Below are 20,552 nucleotides of genomic sequence, written 5' to 3' on the forward strand. Positions count from 1 at the left end.
CGTTAAAGAAAGAAAAAAAGAAAGAAAGAAAAAAAAAGGGGGGGGGGTAATAAGCAGCGTTGAACAGCCTGTTTACTCTCTGAAGGTCTGCATCCGCTGTCTGAGCTGGACCCTGGCCGGCGTTTCTTTGCATCTCATCAAGTATTTGTTTTACCTTCCATCCGCTTTTGTCCGATGTATGTTGCAATTAAATTAATGCTGCTCAGCTTTTGTTTTTGTTTTTTGTTTTTGCAATACCGTACATTTTGTAGGGCATGGTGGTGGTAACTGCACCACTGATATTTCAGTCATCGTGCCCTGAACCACGTTACTGATCTACTTAACAGGGTTGTTGTAGTAGGCGTTGTTGCACACGGTTTTTCCAAGTCATAAAAACTCAGTTAAAACGTCGAGTTAAGTCGTTAAGACTGCCCTTAATTTCTGTGGCCGAGGCCAAAACATGACTTACCCAAACTAAAATGGCTGTAGCTCTTGGGTGCTTTTCAGTTTTTTTTTTTTTTGCATAATCGGTGGTTTCTGCAGCAAAGTGTCAGATTCAACCTAAGTATTACTGAAATTACACTAAAACACAGTATAAATTGTAATTTATCTTCGCAAAACAGAAGTTATCCATCCATCCATCCATTATCCAAACTGCTTAGCCTGCTCTCAGGGTCCCATGACTTTGGCATCACAGGCTTCGTTGGTCCTATAGTACCAAAATATTAATATTTTACATTGTTGTTTTTATTACCTTGCACCTGCATATGCAAATGTCCAAAATGTCTGTTTGCAATCTGCAAATTACCACTTTGTGTGAAATGATGATGTCTTTTACAATGTGCAAGAACATGGTTTTATACTTTCGTACTGTGCATCCAAAGGGCCGTTGCAAAGCATTTTCAGCACTTTCTAGACCCCTTCTGCAGGATAAAGAATGAATTTGCACATCTTCTCAAAGCATAGTGGTCTTGAATGGTTTTCCCTGGCCTGAATTGTCACATGATTAGTTTATGTGCATTTTTTTATATTGCTGCCGTGAAGCTATAGATTGTTATTTTCAGCATATGTAGACCAGTGAATTTACTTTCAGTGTGAAGCTGATTGACGTTTGCCCAATTGCTCTTTGAGAGTAGTTTTTCTGTCACTGTTTTTACCCATCAGACCTAAGCCTGCATGTTCAATGTCAAAGTTTGGAAATACAAGCCAACATCACAACTTTGTGTGTGTGTGTGTGTGTGTGTGTGTGTGTGTGTGTGTGTGTGTGTGTGTGTGTGTGTGTGTGGCTATGAGGAAGAGAGCCAAGTTAGAAAGTCATGTTTTCTAGGCATCCGGGTAGCGCAGTGGTCTATTCCGTTGCCTACCAACACAGGGATCGGCGGTTCAAATCCCCGTGTTACCTCCGGCTTGGTTGGGCGTCCCTACAATCACAATTGGCTGTGTCTGATGGTGGGAACCTGGATGAGGGTATGTGTTCTGGTCGCTGCACTGGCGCCTCCTCTGGTCAGTCAGGGCACCTGTTGCGGTGGGGGGCTGGGGGGAATAGTGCTATCCTCCCACGCACTACGTCCCCCTGGCGAAACTCCTCACTGTCAGGTGAAAAGAAGCGGCTGGCAACTCCACATGTATCGGAAGAGGCATGTGGTAGTCTGCAGCCCTCCCCGGCAGAGGGAGTGGAGCAGCAACTGGGTTGGCTTGGAAGAGTGGGTAGTTGGCCAAGGGAGAACAAGGGGGAAAAATACAAAAAAATAAAAAGAAGTAAGTTTTGTTTTTATGGGGCGTCTGCGTGGCGTAGCGGTCTATTCTGTTGCCTACCAACACGGGGATCGTCGGATCTAATCCCCGTGTTACCTCCAGCTTGGTCGGGCGTCCCCACAGACACTATTAGCCGTGTCTGCAGGTGGGAAGCTGGATGTGGGTGTGTGCCCTGGTCGCTGCACGAGCACCTCCTCTGGTCGGTCGGGGCGCCTGTTTGGGGGGCAGGGTGAACTGAGGGGAATAACATGATCCTCCCACGTGCTACGCCCCCCTAGCGAAACTCCTCACTGTCAGGTGAAAAGAAGCGGCTGGTGACTATCACATGTATCGGAGGAGGCATGTGGTAGTCTGCAGCCCTCCCTGTATCGGTAGAGGGGGTGGAGCAGCGACCAGGAAGGCTCGGAAGAGTGGGGTAATTGGCTGGATACAATTGCGGAGAAAAGGGGGGAGGAAATCCAATAAAATAAAATAAATCTATGGGTTTTTTTGTTGTTGTTGCAAGCTTTATTTTCTTTGTGTATCATTGGCGTTCACTTGGGGTCGAGTATGACCGTCCTCCCTCTGGGTCCCTCTGGGTCCTCAGGTTGGTGTAGAGGCCGATCCTGGAGCCACATAATGGGGGGAGGCCTGTGTGTGACAGCTTTTTACGAGGCATGGCTGATGCACCTGCAGCCACCACAGGGAGTGGCCAGAGTCCAATGGCATGGAGAACCAAGACGATTGGGGACCGCCCTCTGTTGCAGCCTTCATCCACCTTCACTGCCGTTGTGACCTGGAGACCTCTTCCACCAGTTCCACCACTGAGGTCTTTGTTGGATCGCGCTTCACCTGGAACCTCACCCTTGACCTGTCCGCCTTGGGTGACCCTACCAGGAGCCAAGCTCCAGACGGCATAGCTCTTGGCATCATTGGTACACGCAAGCTTCTCCACCACGGCAAGGTGACAATCCAGGAGAAGAGTTTGTGTCTAAACATGTACTCAGCCCAGTTTTTGTTATAAGATAGCCTGTTGGAGGTTGGAGTATGTGATGCATTATCATCAAGAGAATTAAGTTATAAGGGTTTTTGGTCAGGGGCTGCATGGTGGTGCAGTGGTTAGCGTGGTCGCCTCACAGCAAGAAGGTCCTGGGTTCGAGCCCCGGGATAGTCCGACCTTGGGGGTCGTCCCGGGTTGTCCTCTGTGTGGCGTTTACATGTTCTCTCCGTGTCTGCGTTGGTTTCCTCTAGGGGCTCCGGTTTCCTCCCACAGTCCAAAGACTTGTATGTCAGGTGAATTGACCACACTAAGTTGTCCCTAGGTGTGAATGTGTGTGTGTGTGTGTTGGCCCTGTGATGGTCTCTCGGCCCGTCCAGGGTGTCTCCCCGCCTGCCGTCGAATGACTGCTGGGATAGGCTCCAGCATCTCCGCGACCCTGAGTAAGGATAAACGGTTTGGATAAGGTCACTGTCCGTGTCAGGTGTCTGTGAAGTAATTCTAGTTTTTAATGCACTTTTTGTTTTGAATATTTATTGTGTGTAATTTGTTTTTATGTGGCGCTGAGGTCCATGTGAAACGCAATTTCATTCCCTTGTATGTATGAGACATGCATATAAGGCAATGACAAATAAAAGGAGTGTAAGTGTAATGAATGAATGAATGAATGGTCAGTAAACCAGAGTACTTTACCTACACTAAAAAAAGCTGCTCTTAAAATCTCTCTGCAACATATTTATTTTCTCATCCAGACTTCGGGTTCATGGGTATTGTACATGATAAAGAGATGTGGGAAAAAAGGCTGTTTTATTTTACAATAACACACATCGCTCAACACACATGAGCCAGCAAGTAACCTGTGTCGTTTCATGATTTTGCCTCCCCTGCTTGCTGCTGTTCAGTGTCTTGCTCACAGTGACAGGCAAAATTTCACCCATTTCATTCAGAATGACGCGAGGCCTCTTCATAGTACACAGAGACCAACGCTGAGTTAATTTAAAGTGACAAAGGAGCGCCCCACAAGGCAAAAAAAACAAGGAGAGTGAGAGCGAGAGAGAGGGAGAGGGAGAGGGAGGTAGAGGGAGAGGGAGGTAGAGGTGCATGTATGGTTCATCCCCTCACTGTCTGGCTTGTGGCAGGCTCGTTGTGTGTCACCCTGTAGATATTTTACATCAGTACCAACTGGCCGGGGAGCAGCTCGATTCCCTGAACAAAACCTCTCTGTGTTTCAGCATGCAGCTGCAGCTTCCGAGATGCCCTACTCGGATGCATGACCTAGTGTGGTGAGGCTGGGAACTTCAAACCTAAGACGGGGAAGAGGGGGGATTCTGTGTCACGGCAAATTCGTCTGACTCACCTCCGGAGTGCCATTTTAATCAGCCTTAAGGTATTTCCTCGCTCTTTCCTGTTGGTTTTTATTCTCCAAAGGGTTCAGTTCGACAAAAGTGTGGAGTCTGGTCCGGAGCGGTTGTCTCTGCCTGTGTTCTCCCCCCCTCACCAGATGGACTCTTCCATTTCGCATCTGAAAATTCAGATAGTTGGAGAGGAGTTCTTCATGTCAGGGACTGCTGTAGCTCAAGCACATATAATAGCCCTCGCAGCAACTAAGGTAATATCTTCTGCTAAGTTTATATTTTCTTGAAATATCTTAATGTAAATTGGACTTTAGGTCATATTCAGGGAAAAAAATGTATGTTGTGTAGTGACTGTCTTTAGTATGGTCATAGATGAAGATGCATTGTTTTTTTTTTAGTTTTTTTTTTTTAGTTGTCCTTGGGAAATGTTGGACAACTTTAATCCATTTACATTTTCAAATTCCACCTTTTCTCTGACAAATGCAGCAGTTTCCAAGCCGTACCCATGAATGTGCGTGTTAGCCTCGGCACCTGATTTAGTGACGTGATGTGTATCTCAGCCGTGTGCGGTCCGCTCAGGTGAACATGCAGTTTGGTCTTGTCTTACAGCACAGCAAATGGACGGGAAGGAGTTGAACGACCCCCTGAACAGCGTCTCCCTCATTAAAGGTAGAACAGCTCCTTCATCACTGTGTGTAGCACACGGAGGGACACAACAAGTGTGGATGACTTGGCAGTCCTTTGCCGGGCTTACCTGAACAGAGCCTGTTATTTACTTTTTTGATATGGCTGTAAAAAGGCAAAGAAAAGGGTGTCAAGACTGACAGGCTTGTCAGTCTTAACACCCTTTTTATATATAGCCTATATATATATATATGTGTGTGTGTGTGTGTGTGTGTGTATATGTATGTATAGGCTATATATATATATAGGCTATATATATATAAGGCTTTGTTTTAGAGGTTAATTTCTCCGGTTTCAACTTGTTACGAGAGTCTCTTAGCACCGGGCCAGCTCGGATGACTCATATGATTGTCCTCTGACATTTTAAGTGGCTTGAATGAGAATAGACTGTGATGCTAAGAATATGGGCAATATGAAGGGGGACGTTCATGACAAACACTACTGGAGTACATGTTGTTGAACATATCGGCATTTTGATTAATTATGCATGATGAACGAATTTGTAACGCCACACTGTACTGTAGGAAGGAGGCACAGGCACGCTATTGACATTTTTGTCCCTCGAGGCTTTTTAAAGCAGTTTCTAATGCGTTTTGCCACTTTGGGGCAGCATGGCTCAAGAGGGAGAGCGGGTCGTCTAGTAATCGGAGGGTTGCTGGTTCGAGCCCCGGCTCCTCCAGAGAGCGCGTCGAAGTGTCCTTGAGCAAGATGCTGAACCGCCTCACTGCTCCCGAGGAGCAGGTTGGCACCTTGTGTGGCAGCCTCCGCCGCCAGTGTGTGAATGTGTGTGTGAAGGGGTGAATGTGAGGCATGCACTGTAAAGTGCTTTGAGTGGTCGGTAGACTAGAAAAGCGTTATATAAATGCAGTCCATTTGCCATTTAATGGATATGGGTAATTTACAGCATGATTAGCAACAGAAATCCCACTGTGTTTTTTGGTTTTTTTTTTTTCTTTTTGTCAGGCGTTGTTATGCTGACGCTCGGACTGAAAGGCTAGCCATGTCATGTTACTAAAGATAAAACATGAATGCATCCGAGCACAATTGGAAGCCCTCTTGTCACATACACAGACAGGCGCATGGTCTAGCACGCAGTCTCGCTCAGCTTTGCACATATACTCGCACAGAGGACACACACTCAAGTGCATTTATCCACAACTCCCTCCGAACCCACTCGCATTCTGATGCTCGCTCAGCCAGTCGTACATATGCATGCATACACAAACACAATCTTAGCAATGGGCACCCCCCCACACACACACATATGCAGACACACACACATATACACACACATACACACACGCACACAGGGTCAGTGCTCCATAAACAGCAAAGCCAGAGGGGGGGAACATTCTGCCCTCCCATTCTCAGTCTGGCACACAGTGGAGTAGTCATGTGTTTGGGCCAGGGGGTGGCACTAGCCTCCAGCACTCATTCTACACCCTTTCATTTTATAGATGTCTATTAGCATAACTACATCTGATGGCGATGCAGTGTGTGTGTGCGTGTGTGTGTGTGTGTGCACGTGCACGAAAATGAAAGCAATACAAAACCCTCAGCTGAACTTCGGTGTTTTGTATTTCAGGTCCAGTTGCGTGTTTTGCATGTCATCTTACCTTGTCCTGTCTGAAAACCTGGATGACTGAAACCAATCTACACAGACATGTGTATTATATCTGTGTGTACATCCAGTCATGTGAACATACACACTTTGTGTGTGTGTGTGTATGTGTGTGTGTGTGTGTTTGTGTGCTCCTTTACATGCCTCGACGTGTGTTTGTATGTGATAAAGTGGATTCCCAGTTTTCAGCACTAATATAGCATTTCATGGTGATGTCACAGTCCTCTAACGTGTCCATTTATGGTGCACATGCTTGACCCGCTCTGGCTCTTGGTTTTTGCCTCTGCCAAAGGCTTGGTTTGAGATGAGGTCATCTCTTTTTCAAGCTGTAGCAGATTAGGAGGATCAGGATGTTCATTGGGTATTATAAAGCCCGAAAGTATTTGGTGAGCTTGTTTCCACCTTTAGGAAACATAACATAGCCCATGACAACCTGGGTTAGTTTATTTCCTTTGTGTATTGTTCAGCCTACTGTATTTTTATCACACTCTGTAGCTGTGTCAGAGACGTAGACAGCTTCTCACATGCTGCTGTGGTGTTCAATCATTTGGAATGAATGTTTTGATAGTATTCGGGCAATGTATGTCTGTTTCTGGGTTAGCAATTACTTTATATAATAGGCCCATTTCTTTTTAATGTCCTGGGAAATTATTCAGCATGTCAGCTCTGGCTAAATTTGTTTTTTGGGTCTGAAGCAAGATTTGGTTATTGTGGTTCTATTTTTATGACTGTCGTCGCTGTCTGAAGTGCCATTATCCACTGAGCTTCACGTTTCGGTGTGTTGCTGTGGGCTCTGTTTACCATGCAGGCAGGGGTGCTGATGAATATGTTACTTCAGAAGTCAGCTCTTACAGCTCACCAGATATTAGCTGAGTACAGAAATTTCCTTCCGTTAACACATCTGGCTTCCTTTCTGCTGTTAGATGAGCTAAACCAGTCAAACATGGGGTCATCTGGTGACTCGGAGAAGATCATCCAGCAGTTGATTGATGAGCTCCATGAAGCCCAGGAGCTCGCCAGCACTGAGAAACTCAAATGCATGGAGCTACAAGGTGTGTAGTACAAATACTTTGAGGTTAGAATGTGAGATATGACAATCGGTATTATGTAGCTCCACCCTCCACAACACACATCCCCCCACACACGTATACATACGTACACCTCGAAATAGTTCTACCATATGAAACCTTATTTTAAACTGATGTTCTTATAGGTCTTCTGGAAGATGAAAAACATGAAAATAAACTTCATGCTGAGGAATCTGCAAAACAGATAAAACTCCTCCAAGGTAAACCTGCATGTTGTTATGAGCTTGCTGTCTGTTTTCTGGTGTGTTTAAGTTGCAAATTGGAAATTTGTTATTAAGAATAATCCCTTGATGGGCCCTCTGGTTTTCATGGGGGTCCACAAATGGGCAAAAAAATGTTTCCAAAAGCTATCAGGAGGAAATGTATGCACCCACTTGACTACAAAATAGCTTGATCAAATTGCTATTCTCTCTCAATATAAACCTCATTAAAAAAAAATTTTTTTTTCATCAACACCGACTTTGTTTTGGGCAGGCCAACTGCAGCAGCTTCGGGATGAAATTGGGCTTCTCAGGGAGCAAAGAGATGACGCCTCCTCCACGTCACACCATGAACTCAAGAGTGCACGTGACGAGGTGAAGTCACTGCAACGTGCGCTGGAGGCAGCCGCCGCTGAACGCGAGCATGAGGTCACCGCTATCCAGAGTAACCTAGCAACTGTCACTAAGGACCTGGACAAATGGCGTCAGACTGCCAGCAAATATGAGCACGAGATCGGGGGCCTACAGGGTGACCTTCAACAACAGAGCAAGCAGTGGCAGAAAACTGCAGAAATACAAGGTACTATATGGTACAAATACACATATTGATACACAACGGAATAACAACATTTGGAGAACGTCGCCTTTGACGTGCGCAAATATTTATCATGATCATCTGACAGATCTTTATTTTACTAGGGTAAATTGCAACCTCTAAAAGAGAACTTCCACGTTGTTGTAAAGGTCTCCCAAATTTAGAATCCAGAGAATTAAAATGTTTATCCTGTGATGTCTTAAAGCACGCTTTCTGTGGTTGCATCATCGACATTAAATGACAGGATGAAATGGAACATTTTCAGAAGGTTTGTTTGAGCCATCAAAATGAGCTGAACTTTATTTTAGGTTTTCAAGTTTTGAATCGGATTATGTAGCCATAGCCCAGCATAAAATTGAGCCCTTGTTCTTTTTTGTCACAGCCGCCCCCGCACCCTCCCAGGGCTCACCCCCTTCATCCCAGTCTCCCTAATTGTCTCCCTTGTCTTGGCCACTCCCCCTGCCCTAGTTTCTCTCTCCTGTTTGTGAGTGTATGTGTGCTTCAGGATTGGGGGCACATGTGTGGCAGGCAGAGCAGAGGTCCACCGCCAGCATCTCAGCTACTGCAGTCAACCCTACCCAGCCTTGCCACATCCGCCTTGCCAGATCGTAGTGCCTGCTTATCCCATCTGCTCTGTCCAGCCCCTGCCTCCGGTCATTGATCTGTCTCCGTGGAACCTCACTTGTCTTCCTGTTTCCCGGTTTGGTCAAGGTCCCCCTCCCTTGTGCGCTCTTGCCCTGGACCCAGTGTTCCCTGTCTGCTCCTCGCTCTACTGGCTCCTCGTCTTGTCTGGCATTAAAGGACTTGTTTCACTGAAACCCTACCTTGAATCTGTCTGTGTTGGCATATTGGGTTCGGCCTTGCAGCCCCAGTTAACAGTATGATCTAGCCAGTTTGGACCCAGCCACCACAGACAGGCTCCAGCAAGCCCTCGCCAATCAGGGCATACTACTCGGGCAGCATGACAAGACCCTGAGAACCATCATGGACCAATGGGTTCCCCAGTCTCACCTATAGTGACCAACTTGTATAAGGAGGAAGTGGAAGAGAGGGCTCTGATATCCTAACCAGGGGCACCATCTAGCCATTGGTTCAGATTTGTGGACGACACCTGGGTTAAAATTAAATCTCAGGACGTACCACATGTCACTGACCACATTAACTCTGTGGACAACCTCATCAAGTTCACCAGGGAAGATGTGAAAAATTTCAGGTTATCCTTCTTCGATTGTGAAATTGCAATTGGTGATGGGGGACATTTGATTGTTGATGTTTACCATAAACCAACACATACTGATCAGCACTTAAGGTTTGACTCTCATCATCCACTGGAGCACAAACTAGGAGTCATCCGGATGCTGTACCACCGAGCTGACAACATCCCCACTGACACAGCGGCCAGGGAAGAGGAGAAATCCCACATTAAACAGGCCCTGGTTAAGTGTGGCTATCCTAACTGGGTGTTTGTCAAAGCCAGGAAGATGCTTAAACGGTGCACCAGCTGATTGAAGAGAGGACAACAGCTGCCTAAGTGTAAACCAGTGGTGATTCCATATGTGGCGGGAGTGTCGTAACAGTTGAGACATGTATTTTCCAAACACCGCTTCTCAGTTGCTTTCAAACCTCAAAACACGTTGCACCAGAAATTGGTCCACCTCAAGGATCAGGGCCCCTGGCACAAACAGAGCAATCTAGTGTATGCTGTTAAGTGCAGGAGGATTGCCATGACTTGTACATTGGGGAAACTAAACAGACGCTGGCCAAGAGGATGGCACAACACAGGAGAGCTAACACGTTAGGCCAGGACTCCACAGTCTATATCCATCTACAGGCCAGTGGCTACTCTTCCAAGGATGAGGATGTGCACATCCTTGTTAGGGAGGAACAATGGTTTGAACGGAGAGCCAAAGAGGCCATCTATGTTAAGAGGGAACGGCCATCCCTGAACTTGGGGGGGGGGCACTAAGAGTACATCTTTCACCATCTTACAATGCTGTGATTGCAAATATTCCCAAATCCTCTGTGAATAGTACACATGGCCATTGAAACTCTAGTTAATGGTCATGTCTGTTTGCATATGAAACTGATAGTTGGTTTCAGTTATTATGCAACTGTATTGTTTATAAGGGTGGGGATACCTGCAGTCACAGAAGAGGTCACTTAGATGAGTGATGAAACATTTCTGTCAATAAACGCTGAATCCAGAGGAACTGATTCAACTTTCTTTGAGTTGTCTACACTGCAGCCAGGCTGGCCATTTTATAGCCACATGCCCTGCGCACCCAGCAAAAGAGTCAGCTCGGCAGTAGTGGGAGAGATACTGCTGAGCCAAACCACTTACCCCTCCCTCTCTCGCCCTCAACTGGAGGCCACTTTGGTGTGGCGGGGCCAGCCTTGTCCTCTGTCGGCTCTTGTTGACTCTGGTACTGATGCAAGTTTTTTAGACCGGCAAGTGGCCAGACAGCTGGCTCTGGACTCCACTCCAGCGTCACGAAGAAGACCGTCCCTGTCCTCCTCCGTCTCTCCGTCAACCACCAGGAAAAGATCAGTTTTCACATCATTGACAGTTCTTGGGCACCTGTGGTTGAGACTCTACAACCCATATTTCAGGTGGACCATGGGTGAGATTAATGCATGGAGTTCATTTTGCCATCATAACTGTTTGCACTCAGCCTCTGCTCCAACTCTCCCCAGTGCACAGTCTCTTCCTGAGCCCCCAGACCTCTCCACGTTTCCCTCAGGATATCATGATCTATCCTCGGTTTTTAGTAAACACCAGGTTCTGTCTCTACCGCCCCACTGGCCCTATGAATGTGCCATAGACTTGAAACCTGGAGCACCTCTGCCCAGCAGCCGGCTTTACAACCTCTCCCAGCCAGAGCAAGAGGCCATGGAAATGTACATTTGTGACTCCCTGGCTACAGGTATTATACATCCCTCTACTTCTCCAGTGGGTGCAGGGATTTTCTTTGTGAGTAAGAAAGACTGCTCACTTAGACCATGCATTGACTTTCACGGCCTTAATCAGATTACCATTAAGAACAAATAACCGTTGCCTCTAATCAGCTCTGCTTTTGCCCCCCATCATGGAGTCGTGGTGTTTTCTAAGTTGGATCTCCACAATGCCTACCACCTTGTGCGCATTAGAGAGGGGGATAAATGGAAGATGGCATTTAACACACCTCTGGGACACTTCGAGTACCTGGTGATGCCATTCGGCCTGACAAATGCCCCCGCTGTGTTCCAAGCCCTGGTAAATGATGTAAGAGATATGATTGGATGGTGTTTGTATATCTTGACGATATTTTAATCTATTCCAAGGACCTCGACTCTCACCAGCTCCATGTTTGCCAGGTGCTCCAGCAGTTGCTGGAGAACAAACTGTTTGTGAAGGTTGAGCAATGTGATTTCCATGCGGCTACCATATCCTTTTTAGGCTACATCATTTCTCAGGGACAGGTGGAGATGGACCCTGCCATTCCTGCAACCTGCAAGCAAATGCAGCGGTTCTTGAGGTTCGCTAATTTTTATCGCCGCTTCATCAGGAACTATAACTGCCTGATAGCCTCCCCTCATGTCCCTCACCTCCACTGCCACGCCATTTTTTTTCTCGTACGCTGTTCCCCACAGAGATTAACTATGTTGTTGGGAACTGGGAACTCCTGGTGGTGAAGATGGCACTGGAGGAGTGGCGCTACTAGCTGGAGGGTGTGGAGTACCCCTTTATTGTCTGGACTGACCACAAGAACCTGCGCATCTGGAACCAGGCCCACGCTGCCCTGCTCCACACCTCCACCCAGTCCCAGTCCCAGGTTAACCATCACTGCACCCCAGCTTCTGCATGTCTCTGGTCAAGAGGTGTGGCTTTCCACTAAGGACCTGCCACTGAAGGAGGAATCCAAGAAGCTCGCTTCCCGCTTCGTAGGTCCTTTCCCAGTGGACAAGGTTATTAACCCAGTGGCCATATGGCTCCAGCTCTCATCTCCTCCATCTCCTCACATGGAAGGCGATGGCCCAGTATATACCATCCAGTAGCTTCTGGACACTGTTGGGGCTGCGGTCTTCAGTACCTCATGGATTGGGAGGGGTATGGTCCCGAGGAACGCTGCTGGGTCCCTTGCCGTCGCATCCTGGACCCCCCGCTCATCCAAGCTTTCCATGAGCCCTATCCTGACAATCTCGGTCAGGCGCCATTTGGCACCCGTGGGAGGGGGTACTGTCACAGCCACCCCCGCACCCTCCCAGGACTCACCCTCTTCATCCCAATCTCCCTAATTGTCTCCCTTACCTTGACTACTCCCCTTGCCCTAGTTTCTCTCTCCTGTTTGTGTGTGTATGTGTGCTTCAGGATGGGAGGCACATGTGCAGCAGGCAGAGCAGAGGTCCAACACCAGCATCTCATCTACTGCAATCAACCCCACCCCTTATATACCCAGCCTTGCCACATCCACCTTGCCAGATTATAGTGCCTGCTTATCCCATCTGCTCTGTCCAGCCCCTGCTTCCAGTTGTTGGTCTGTCTCCATGAAGCCCCGCTTGTCTTCCTGCTCCCCAGTTTGGTCAAGGTCCCCCTCCCCTGTGCGCTCTTGCCCTGGACCCAGTGTTCCCTGTCTGCTCTTCGCTGTACCGGCTCCTTGTCTTGTCTGGCATTAAAGGACTTGCTTTATTGAAACCCTACCTTGAGTCTGTCTGTGTCGGCATATAGGGTTCAGCCTTGCAGCCCCAGTTAAAAAATTTTTAAAAAACAACTTGGTGTGTTGATGGATGACCTCATGGTTTTAAGGCACAGTGCTTTTGTTTCAGGTTTTATGCAGGTTGTTCGTGCAATCAGATTTAGACTGGACCTGCCTGAGATCACCATAAAATGTCAATATGTGATAAATATGTTTTCAGAGAAACTCCACTCAAATCTAGGCGTGTTTGCCATCATTCCAGATAAAGCCATCTACCGATTTACCTCTAATGTAAATGTAATTTAAATGACCTCATGCACCTACCCTCACCACAGACATAAACATCTAAATGCTTTCCACAGCGAGTGAGCTGCAATCTATGCAGAAGGAGTGTAATGGCCTCCAGAAGGAGTGCTCCCTCCTGCGCTCTGAAAAACAGGACATTCTCAACAAGCATCAGCAGGAACAAAATGGTCTCCAGAGCGAATGTGCTGCCCTCAGGGCTGAGAGGGAGGAACTCCTCAAGGCTCACCAGAAGGAGAAGGGCAGCCTGCAGAATGACTGTGCAGCTCTGCACTCTGAGAAGGAGGCCTTGCTGAAAAAACAGCAGCAGCTAGAGAAGGACCTTGCCAGGTCAGTTTGTTTGCTGAGCATAGCCGTCGAGAGCCCAACTCAGCCCTCTACCTTCCTGCTCCCTGTCACATTTGCTCATTGTTAACTCCACTCCAAGTTTCAGAACCCATTTGGCGTTTTATACCTGACACTGCACTCTTTGTGACCCTCCGTCTCTTTATCCCCTTTGTTTCTTTTGCCAGTTTGCGTGCCCAGAATGCAGAGCTGAACAACAGCCTGAAGGCCCTAGAGAGATCCCAGGAGGAGCTGGAAAAGAGGCTGGGGGCCTTGCAGCTGCAGCACCAGGAGGAGAGCACCAAGCTTCAGACCCAACTGGATGAGGCTCAGAGCCACACCAAGGACCTGCAGAGAGAGGTAAGCTCTCAAAATTGATTTTCCTTAAGCTCATGGATAAGATAATTTTTCTACCCATTTTGTGGGAACCCATTTTTCTGTTCAGCTTAATTGTCTGAATAAAGAAGTAGCTGAGGTGCTTGTGTCCATGACTTTGAATGAAGTGGATTTGGAGTTGTAGTTGTAACGTGACTGTTGTGTCCTACGCAGTACGAGGAAGCTAAAACTGAGCTGTCAGACCTCAAGGAGAAATATGAGAAGACAGAGCAGGAAAAGCAGGCAATCACAGATGAACTTCAGGGGTGCAAAGCTGACATGAAGGACCTACAGGAAAAAGGGACCAAGGTAAGTCTCGCTCTGTCCATGTCTCACTAACAGGAACAAAGTGGGCTTTGCTTGTTCTTTACGAAATTACACTTTATTTTCATAAGCATCTTTGTAAAGTTCAGAAAAGCATCGTGGCAGATATCAGCGCCGGCAGCAAACAGCCTCAGCGGTGTTCAGTTCGGCAGCATGAGCTTTGCTTCCTCAAGTTTTGCAACCGAAACTGTTCTGGAACTGAACACTGATTCATTGCATAAAATATCTCCAGGCACCAAAGGTGAAACTTAGCATAAATCCACAAAAAACACTATTATCCCATCACACATTCTCCCCTCTAAACTCATCTCCTGTCTAGTTCCACTTACATGTAGACCTTGAGACATACCTGAGTTTGTAACTTCAACATTTGTAAATACACTGATCAGAAAAGCTGACTTGTGAAACGAAGGGTCAAATAATATACTCATTACCAGCTACAGTGTCTCCCTTTGTAGCTGATTACTGTAATATCCCTTCCCTCCTGTAGACTTCCCTTTTGCTGCCTGTTCAAGCCATAGTCACCGGCCTTATCCTGGCTTTGCTGTATTGGTGCTTCGGCGCATTGTGGTAGAAAGGTACCTACTACTCCTGTCAAGTCAGCCTACATCTCCCATCCTCATCGGTCTCGTTTCAGAATACTGCATGATTCAGTCAGCTATTCTTCATTCCTTCCCTGAATTCAGAAACTGTCTCCTCCGAGGTCTAACCTCTCTAATCATACAGTGTCAACATCTGACATCTGCTTGTCTTGTCTGGATGGCTAATACCTAACAACTGTTCCTCGCAGTGGGTTCAGATGGGCTTATCTCTCTGTTTGAAGGAGCTGTTTTTAGCCTGCATTGTTTATCTGTTCGCTGCCGCATTGGACTTCAAGGCGAGCTTCCTCTTTTCAAAGCTTTGGCCAGATTCAGATGGGTGGGTCGATGCACTGATGTTCATGTCTCCGTTTCTGTGTCACCACCTGTTTTCAGAAACCATGGATGGTGTGGGGGTCTGCGGTTGCTGTGGCTCTGACAGCTGTGACTGTTGCCGTGCTCTTCAGGACCTGAGGGCGTGTATATACACACATATACACACGCACACTGACGCAAGTGAATTTGTTTTCCGTCATCGGGTTTCTCCGCACCGAAACTGAAAAATCATTACCTCCTTATCGATTCTCCACTATTAATTGAGGGATGGCTCATAATTACACTCGTTAATTTTTAAAATGCTATATCATGGACAGAAGAGAAGCCAGTAAAAGTATGTCAGGTATGTGTGCAGATGACTGATCTTTGCGTGCAGTTTGGTCTAAGTAGATTTTTTTTTTATCATAGGGAATCTAGCAGGCCCATTTCTCCCCTTTACCATTTTGCAGTAGGACCTACAAGACATCCAGTAATGAATGTAAAAAATAACGCACACGCTTCACTAATTCTATGTAAACGATGATACTGCAGACGGATTCCCTCGAGGACCAGCTGCCCTAAACACAACTCACCTGTCTAATTCAAATGAACTGAAACTGCCACAGTTGTATAGGCCGCAGTTCAATGCATGATGAGACCCCGTAGGTAGTTAAAGCATTGGTACATGGTTGTGGTGAGCGCCGCTATGATATAGTGAGGCTATCTGTTAGCTTAACCAATATCAGTATAAATAAAATAGATGAAGAAGATATACCAATCAATCCTCTGTAGCATTTGCGAACCCATGAAATCGCCGGGAACATCAAGAACCGGCTCTTTTTCTCATCTCATTCATTTTTCTACCATCCAACAAGGTTTCTTTCACACATAGCTTGTGGAAAGTAATGAAAACAGAGAGTCCAGAACTGATTTAATGGATCTATTTTGTAGCACTTTACCTCGAACGATTGCCGAAACGTTCAAAATGTAGCTCAAAGGAAAGCCTTTATTTTTCACGCGTAATGAAATGAGCACGACAACAGCATCAGTTCTCATTAAACCGTGGGACGAGCGTTTCCCCCCCATCGGCTCACGCAATGTTGTATTCCATGGAAATATCCACTTTCCTTGTGTTTGACTGCTGTTGTTGTATTTTTGGTTCTTAATATTTTCTTTTTTTCCATCTAACATACATTACTTTGCAGGGAAACAAAAATCAAGCTAAACAAGAAAACCTGTTAGGGTTATAGTTCATGTTTATACCAAGACCTTCTCTCATTTTACTTGATTGACCACGGCAATTAGCTTCCAACCACTTCCCATGAAGCATCCCGTAATTTTTTGGGGAGAGGTAGAAGAGAACAACGGATTTTTTTTTTTTTAGTTGCATTGTTGGAACACGGCTGCATGTAGAATAGCGGGGTTTTTTTATATCTATATACAGCTTATCACAAAAAGCTACTAACTTTCACATTATGATATTGTTGTCCGCCACTAATAACTGTTGTTAAAAACACTATCTTCTGGTCCATGAAACTGATGTAACCCTAAACTTGACTGGTTAATTGATAATAAATAATAAAAAAAGCTTCATGTTGGCATTCACTCAGAACTTTCTTTGCAGTACTGTAAGCGTTCGGATGCATTTTACCACACGGCCTAAAGGTTCATGGGAAAATTACAATGCACTAGTTTATTTGAGAGTCACTGTGTTTAAATTTGGACTTTGCTTACATCCCTGTAAATAACTGCAAAATGTATTTTGTTAAAAGATGGAAAGGTATAGTTTCTCGAGTTCAAAGCTTATGACTAACTGTTCTGAAGTGTAAGTGTGACCTTGATTAAAGATCATAAATATCATCACGGCCTGTCTTGCAGTCATTCCCTGGAGGAGGCTTTGCATCATGTCCACGCTGTGTTATAGGGTTTAGCGCAGTCATCCTCGATGAAGCCCAAGCTTCTGTTAGATTTGTCCAAACACACACACACACACACACACACACACACACACACACACACACACACACACACACACACACACACACACACACACACACACACAGCATGGACAACCAGGTATGTTGGGAGTAACATCCTTTCCTATGCCACTGTATAGTTTATAAGGGTGGGGAAACCTGCAGTCAGTTTAGACCGAAGAAGTCACTTAGATGAGGGAAACCTTCCTCCCACTAAGTGTTGTGTCCAGATGAACTGATTCACCTTTCTGGAATATTCTTACCTGGATTATTGAGCATGCATCAAGACATCCTTTTCTGCAATATGGCTGTATGATTTGACCTGTCGCGGATGCCGTAATTGTTATAGGGATTCATTTTTATGTTATTATGGTTGTTGGCCAAACTAAAAAAAAAAGAAAAGTCAGCATGATTGGTTGTGCAGATATTAAGTTTGAATATATTACACTCCAGTCACCAAAAAGAGTAAAACAGTTTCAAATTTGGTGTTTATAAGCAAAACTGGAAACTATCTCCCATATACCACATGGGGATCTTTTATAACTCCCTGGGTGCTCTCTCTCTCTCTCTCTCTCTCTCTCTCTCTCTCTCTCTCTCTCTCTCTCTCTCTCTCTCTCTCTCTCTCTCCCCTCAGTGTTGTCCTGCCATCCATCTGAATGAGTCATGTCCCCCCCCCCACATACACACACACACACACACAGGAAGGAAACACAATGACACACTGAGGGGCCATCTACAGAGTCTATGTGATAACAATGACATTCAGTTGCATGATATGAATAACGTCAACACAGGCAGGGGGGTGGTTTTAAGATGAAATAAGGGCAGGAAGTTAGTCATCGAGTCCCCAGGGGGTGATCAGTTCTACTCCGGTGGCTCGCAGACAGTCTTACTGACCTCTATCCCATAAATCCATACATGTATATCCATCCCAGTGAGGTCGTCGGAGCCTGTTGTCGATGTACCTGTCTCTCCATAGAGAGACACCATGATAATGACAATACTAGGTACATATGTCAGAGGTTATGATCTTCCCGTGTGTGTATTCTGCTTCCCTAAGAATAATCCTCAATGCCCTTTGCAGTGTTGTTTTTTCTTGTACGATAACATGGAAGGAGAATATTTTGTCCCTCCCCCGAGCAAAAAAAGAACTCAGTGAGGTTCGAGCTTCTCTTATTTCCCACCCTGCCGTTTAAAAGCTACCCTTGCAAGTAACAAGGGGACCCTGCAGATTTAATGTCAAACAACCTGGCTGATATGCACCAGGAGCAGTATGTGGAGACTGTATTGTAGGCTGAGCGAGGTCTCTCGAGGTGAACACAGCATGTATGCCGCCGGGTGTAACCTGGGTGACGATGCGCCGTGGAAAAAGATTCAGAAGAATTCATTCACTCGGTGGTACAATGAGCATTTGCGTCACATGGACGGGGTGATCTATGACCTGCAGTTTGAGCTAAATGATGGACTGACCCTCATCACCCTGTTGGAAGTCCTGAGCTAAAAGATGACGTCTGGGAAATACCGCACACAGCCTGCCTTCAGGCAGATGAGACTGGACAATGTGTGTGTGGCCCTGGAGTTTCTGGAGCAAGAGAACATTTAGCTGGTATCTATAAGTAAGTCAGAGGTTAGAATGACATGAGTTGTGCTGAAGAAAGATGCCCAAGCATCCATGTGTATTCTGGTCGTTGGATTCAAGGTTCCTTGCACAATGAAAGCAATAAAATTATATTTTTCAAGACTTTCGTGAGAATTTTAACAATTCAGTTTCGTATTCATTGCAAATATTTCCACTCACAGCTCGTGCTCATGCTGGAGGTTTTATTTCTCTTGTTAGGACTTCCTTCACATGTATTGTCTCTAAATTTTACATCTAAGATTTCCAGCCTTTGCGTTTGTTTAAGTTTGATGAATCAGTGGTGCCCTTCCAGACAGTAAGGCTGTCGTGGATGGTAACATGAAGCTGATTCTGGGGTTGGTGTGGACTCTGATCCTCCACTACTCCATCACACTATCATCACACTATCAAGCAGTCTACTCTGTGTCTGTGAAATGCACAGAGACTGTACACAAAAGTGTCCGCCAGTGACATCAATGGGAGACGGTCTGTAAATGTGCAAAAGTACACTTAATTCCTGGTTTGCCGCTACCTGTGGTGGGCTACATCATATATGAAAGTGAATAACAATGCTACATAGAGCTTTTGTACCTAATGCCACTGAAGATGTTGATTAACTAAACTAAACAAAGGCATGTTATTATACATGATATCCACGACTGCAAGGATAATCGTAAGCTGCTCTGTGTGAACTGTCTGGTGTAACACTGAGCGTTTCTCTGGCTGGCTGCAGGCCTGTGTCCTGACTGGGAGAGCTGGGAAGAGGTGTAGTAGGTGGACAACTCCAGAGAGGCCATGCAGCAGGCAGATGAGTGGCTAAGGAGTACCACAGGTTAGCTCCAGGACATCTCTGGGTTAACGACAAAAAGGTTTATACTCAGTTAGAGACCGGCTGGGTGCTTTCCAGATGCTATACTTTACCTAGCAACACATCCCTACAGTACATCCAGGGGCTTAGCCTATTAAGGCTCTCATTATGTTAAAGTTGAAGTCTGTGATCTGTCCCTCCCTCAGGCAGCGAGGACTTCAAAGTGCAGCAGCCATTGTTGCTTGTGTGCCATCAGCTCGTCAGTAAACAGTTCCCACCCTTGTAAAAATGGCATCCTGAGATGAAAGTTAAACAATCTATTACAAACAGTGTTGTAGTCGAGTCACTAAACCTCGGGTCTTGAGTCCCCAGTGTTCGAGTCCAAGTCTGAGTCCGAGTCCCCAAACAAGAGTCCAAGTCGAATCCGAATCAAGTCCCCATTACCTGAGTCCGAGTCCAAGTCATCAAGGCTGAGTCCAAGTCGAGTTCCAAGATGGGCTCCAGTGCTCCACTCTGGCGCCGTAAAAAAGCTGACATACAAATAAAAAAGGTCGACATGAAACAAAAAGGACACAGCTGTCCCCATTTCAAAGGGAGTTTATTTACTTTGTGACACAACAGCCAAACAAATGCACTCGCAAGCATATGCACACACACCAGTGTTGTAGTCGTGTCACTCAACCTCGAGTCCGAGTCGAGTCTCGAGTCCCCAGTGTTCGAGTCCGAGTCCAAGTCATCAGTGCTCAAATCCAAGTCAAGTCACGAGTCCTGAAAATCGAGACTCAAGTCGGACTCGAGTCCGAGTCCTAGACTCGAGTACTACAATACTGATTTCAAACTACATCAAACTGTATGGCAACACTGTTTTACTGTAATATTGATTGTAGAACTGGTAGATTAACCGTCCAACAGAAGCATCGCCACATCATCATCATCGTGTTTCAGTTCTTTCTCCTGTTTGAGTAGGAACATGTTTGCCACCGCTTCAGTGCTCGTCCTACCTGG

General features: G+C 46.1%; 1 protein-coding gene across 2 annotated transcripts; it reads left to right on the plus strand.

The window, feature by feature from the left end:
- The first annotated feature begins 92 nt into the window (after positions 1 to 92).
- On the plus strand, positions 93 to 17,000 carry slmapb (sarcolemma associated protein b). Of its 2 annotated transcripts, XM_056273204.1 has the most exons (13): positions 93 to 141; positions 1,273 to 1,446; positions 2,321 to 2,677; positions 3,943 to 4,319; positions 4,675 to 4,734; positions 7,294 to 7,422; positions 7,584 to 7,658; positions 7,933 to 8,238; positions 13,289 to 13,559; positions 13,742 to 13,913; positions 14,103 to 14,237; positions 14,743 to 14,830; positions 15,227 to 17,000. In XM_056273204.1, the coding sequence occupies exons 5-12, from the start codon at positions 4,683 to 4,685 to the stop codon at positions 14,824 to 14,826; spliced, it is 1,224 nt and encodes a 407-aa protein (XP_056129179.1). In that variant the 5' UTR covers positions 93 to 141; positions 1,273 to 1,446; positions 2,321 to 2,677; positions 3,943 to 4,319; positions 4,675 to 4,682; the 3' UTR covers positions 14,827 to 14,830; positions 15,227 to 17,000. The 2 variants fall into 2 exon arrangements, with proteins under 2 accessions (XP_056129179.1, XP_056129180.1); XM_056273205.1 differs by lacking the exon at positions 14,743 to 14,830.
- The last annotated feature ends 3,552 nt before the right edge of the window (positions 17,001 to 20,552 follow it).

This window comes from Lampris incognitus, chromosome 2 (assembly GCF_029633865.1).
Source record: "Lampris incognitus isolate fLamInc1 chromosome 2, fLamInc1.hap2, whole genome shotgun sequence".
Taxonomy (NCBI): Eukaryota; Metazoa; Chordata; class Actinopteri; order Lampriformes; family Lampridae; genus Lampris; species Lampris incognitus.

What these genes read in the sequence shown, in the direction of transcription:
- slmapb (XM_056273204.1), top strand. Translation starts at nt 4,683, where the DNA reads ATGGACGGGAAGGAGTTGAACGACCCCCTGAACAGCGTCTCCCTCATT. An exon ending in CAGCGTCTCCCTCATTAAAG is followed by an intron (nt 4,735 to 7,293) that starts GTAGAACAGCTC and finishes TTCTGCTGTTAG; the next exon opens with ATGAGCTAAACCAGTCAAAC. An exon ending in GAAAACTGCAGAAATACAAG is followed by an intron (nt 8,239 to 13,288) that starts GTACTATATGGT and finishes TGCTTTCCACAG; the next exon opens with CGAGTGAGCTGCAATCTATG.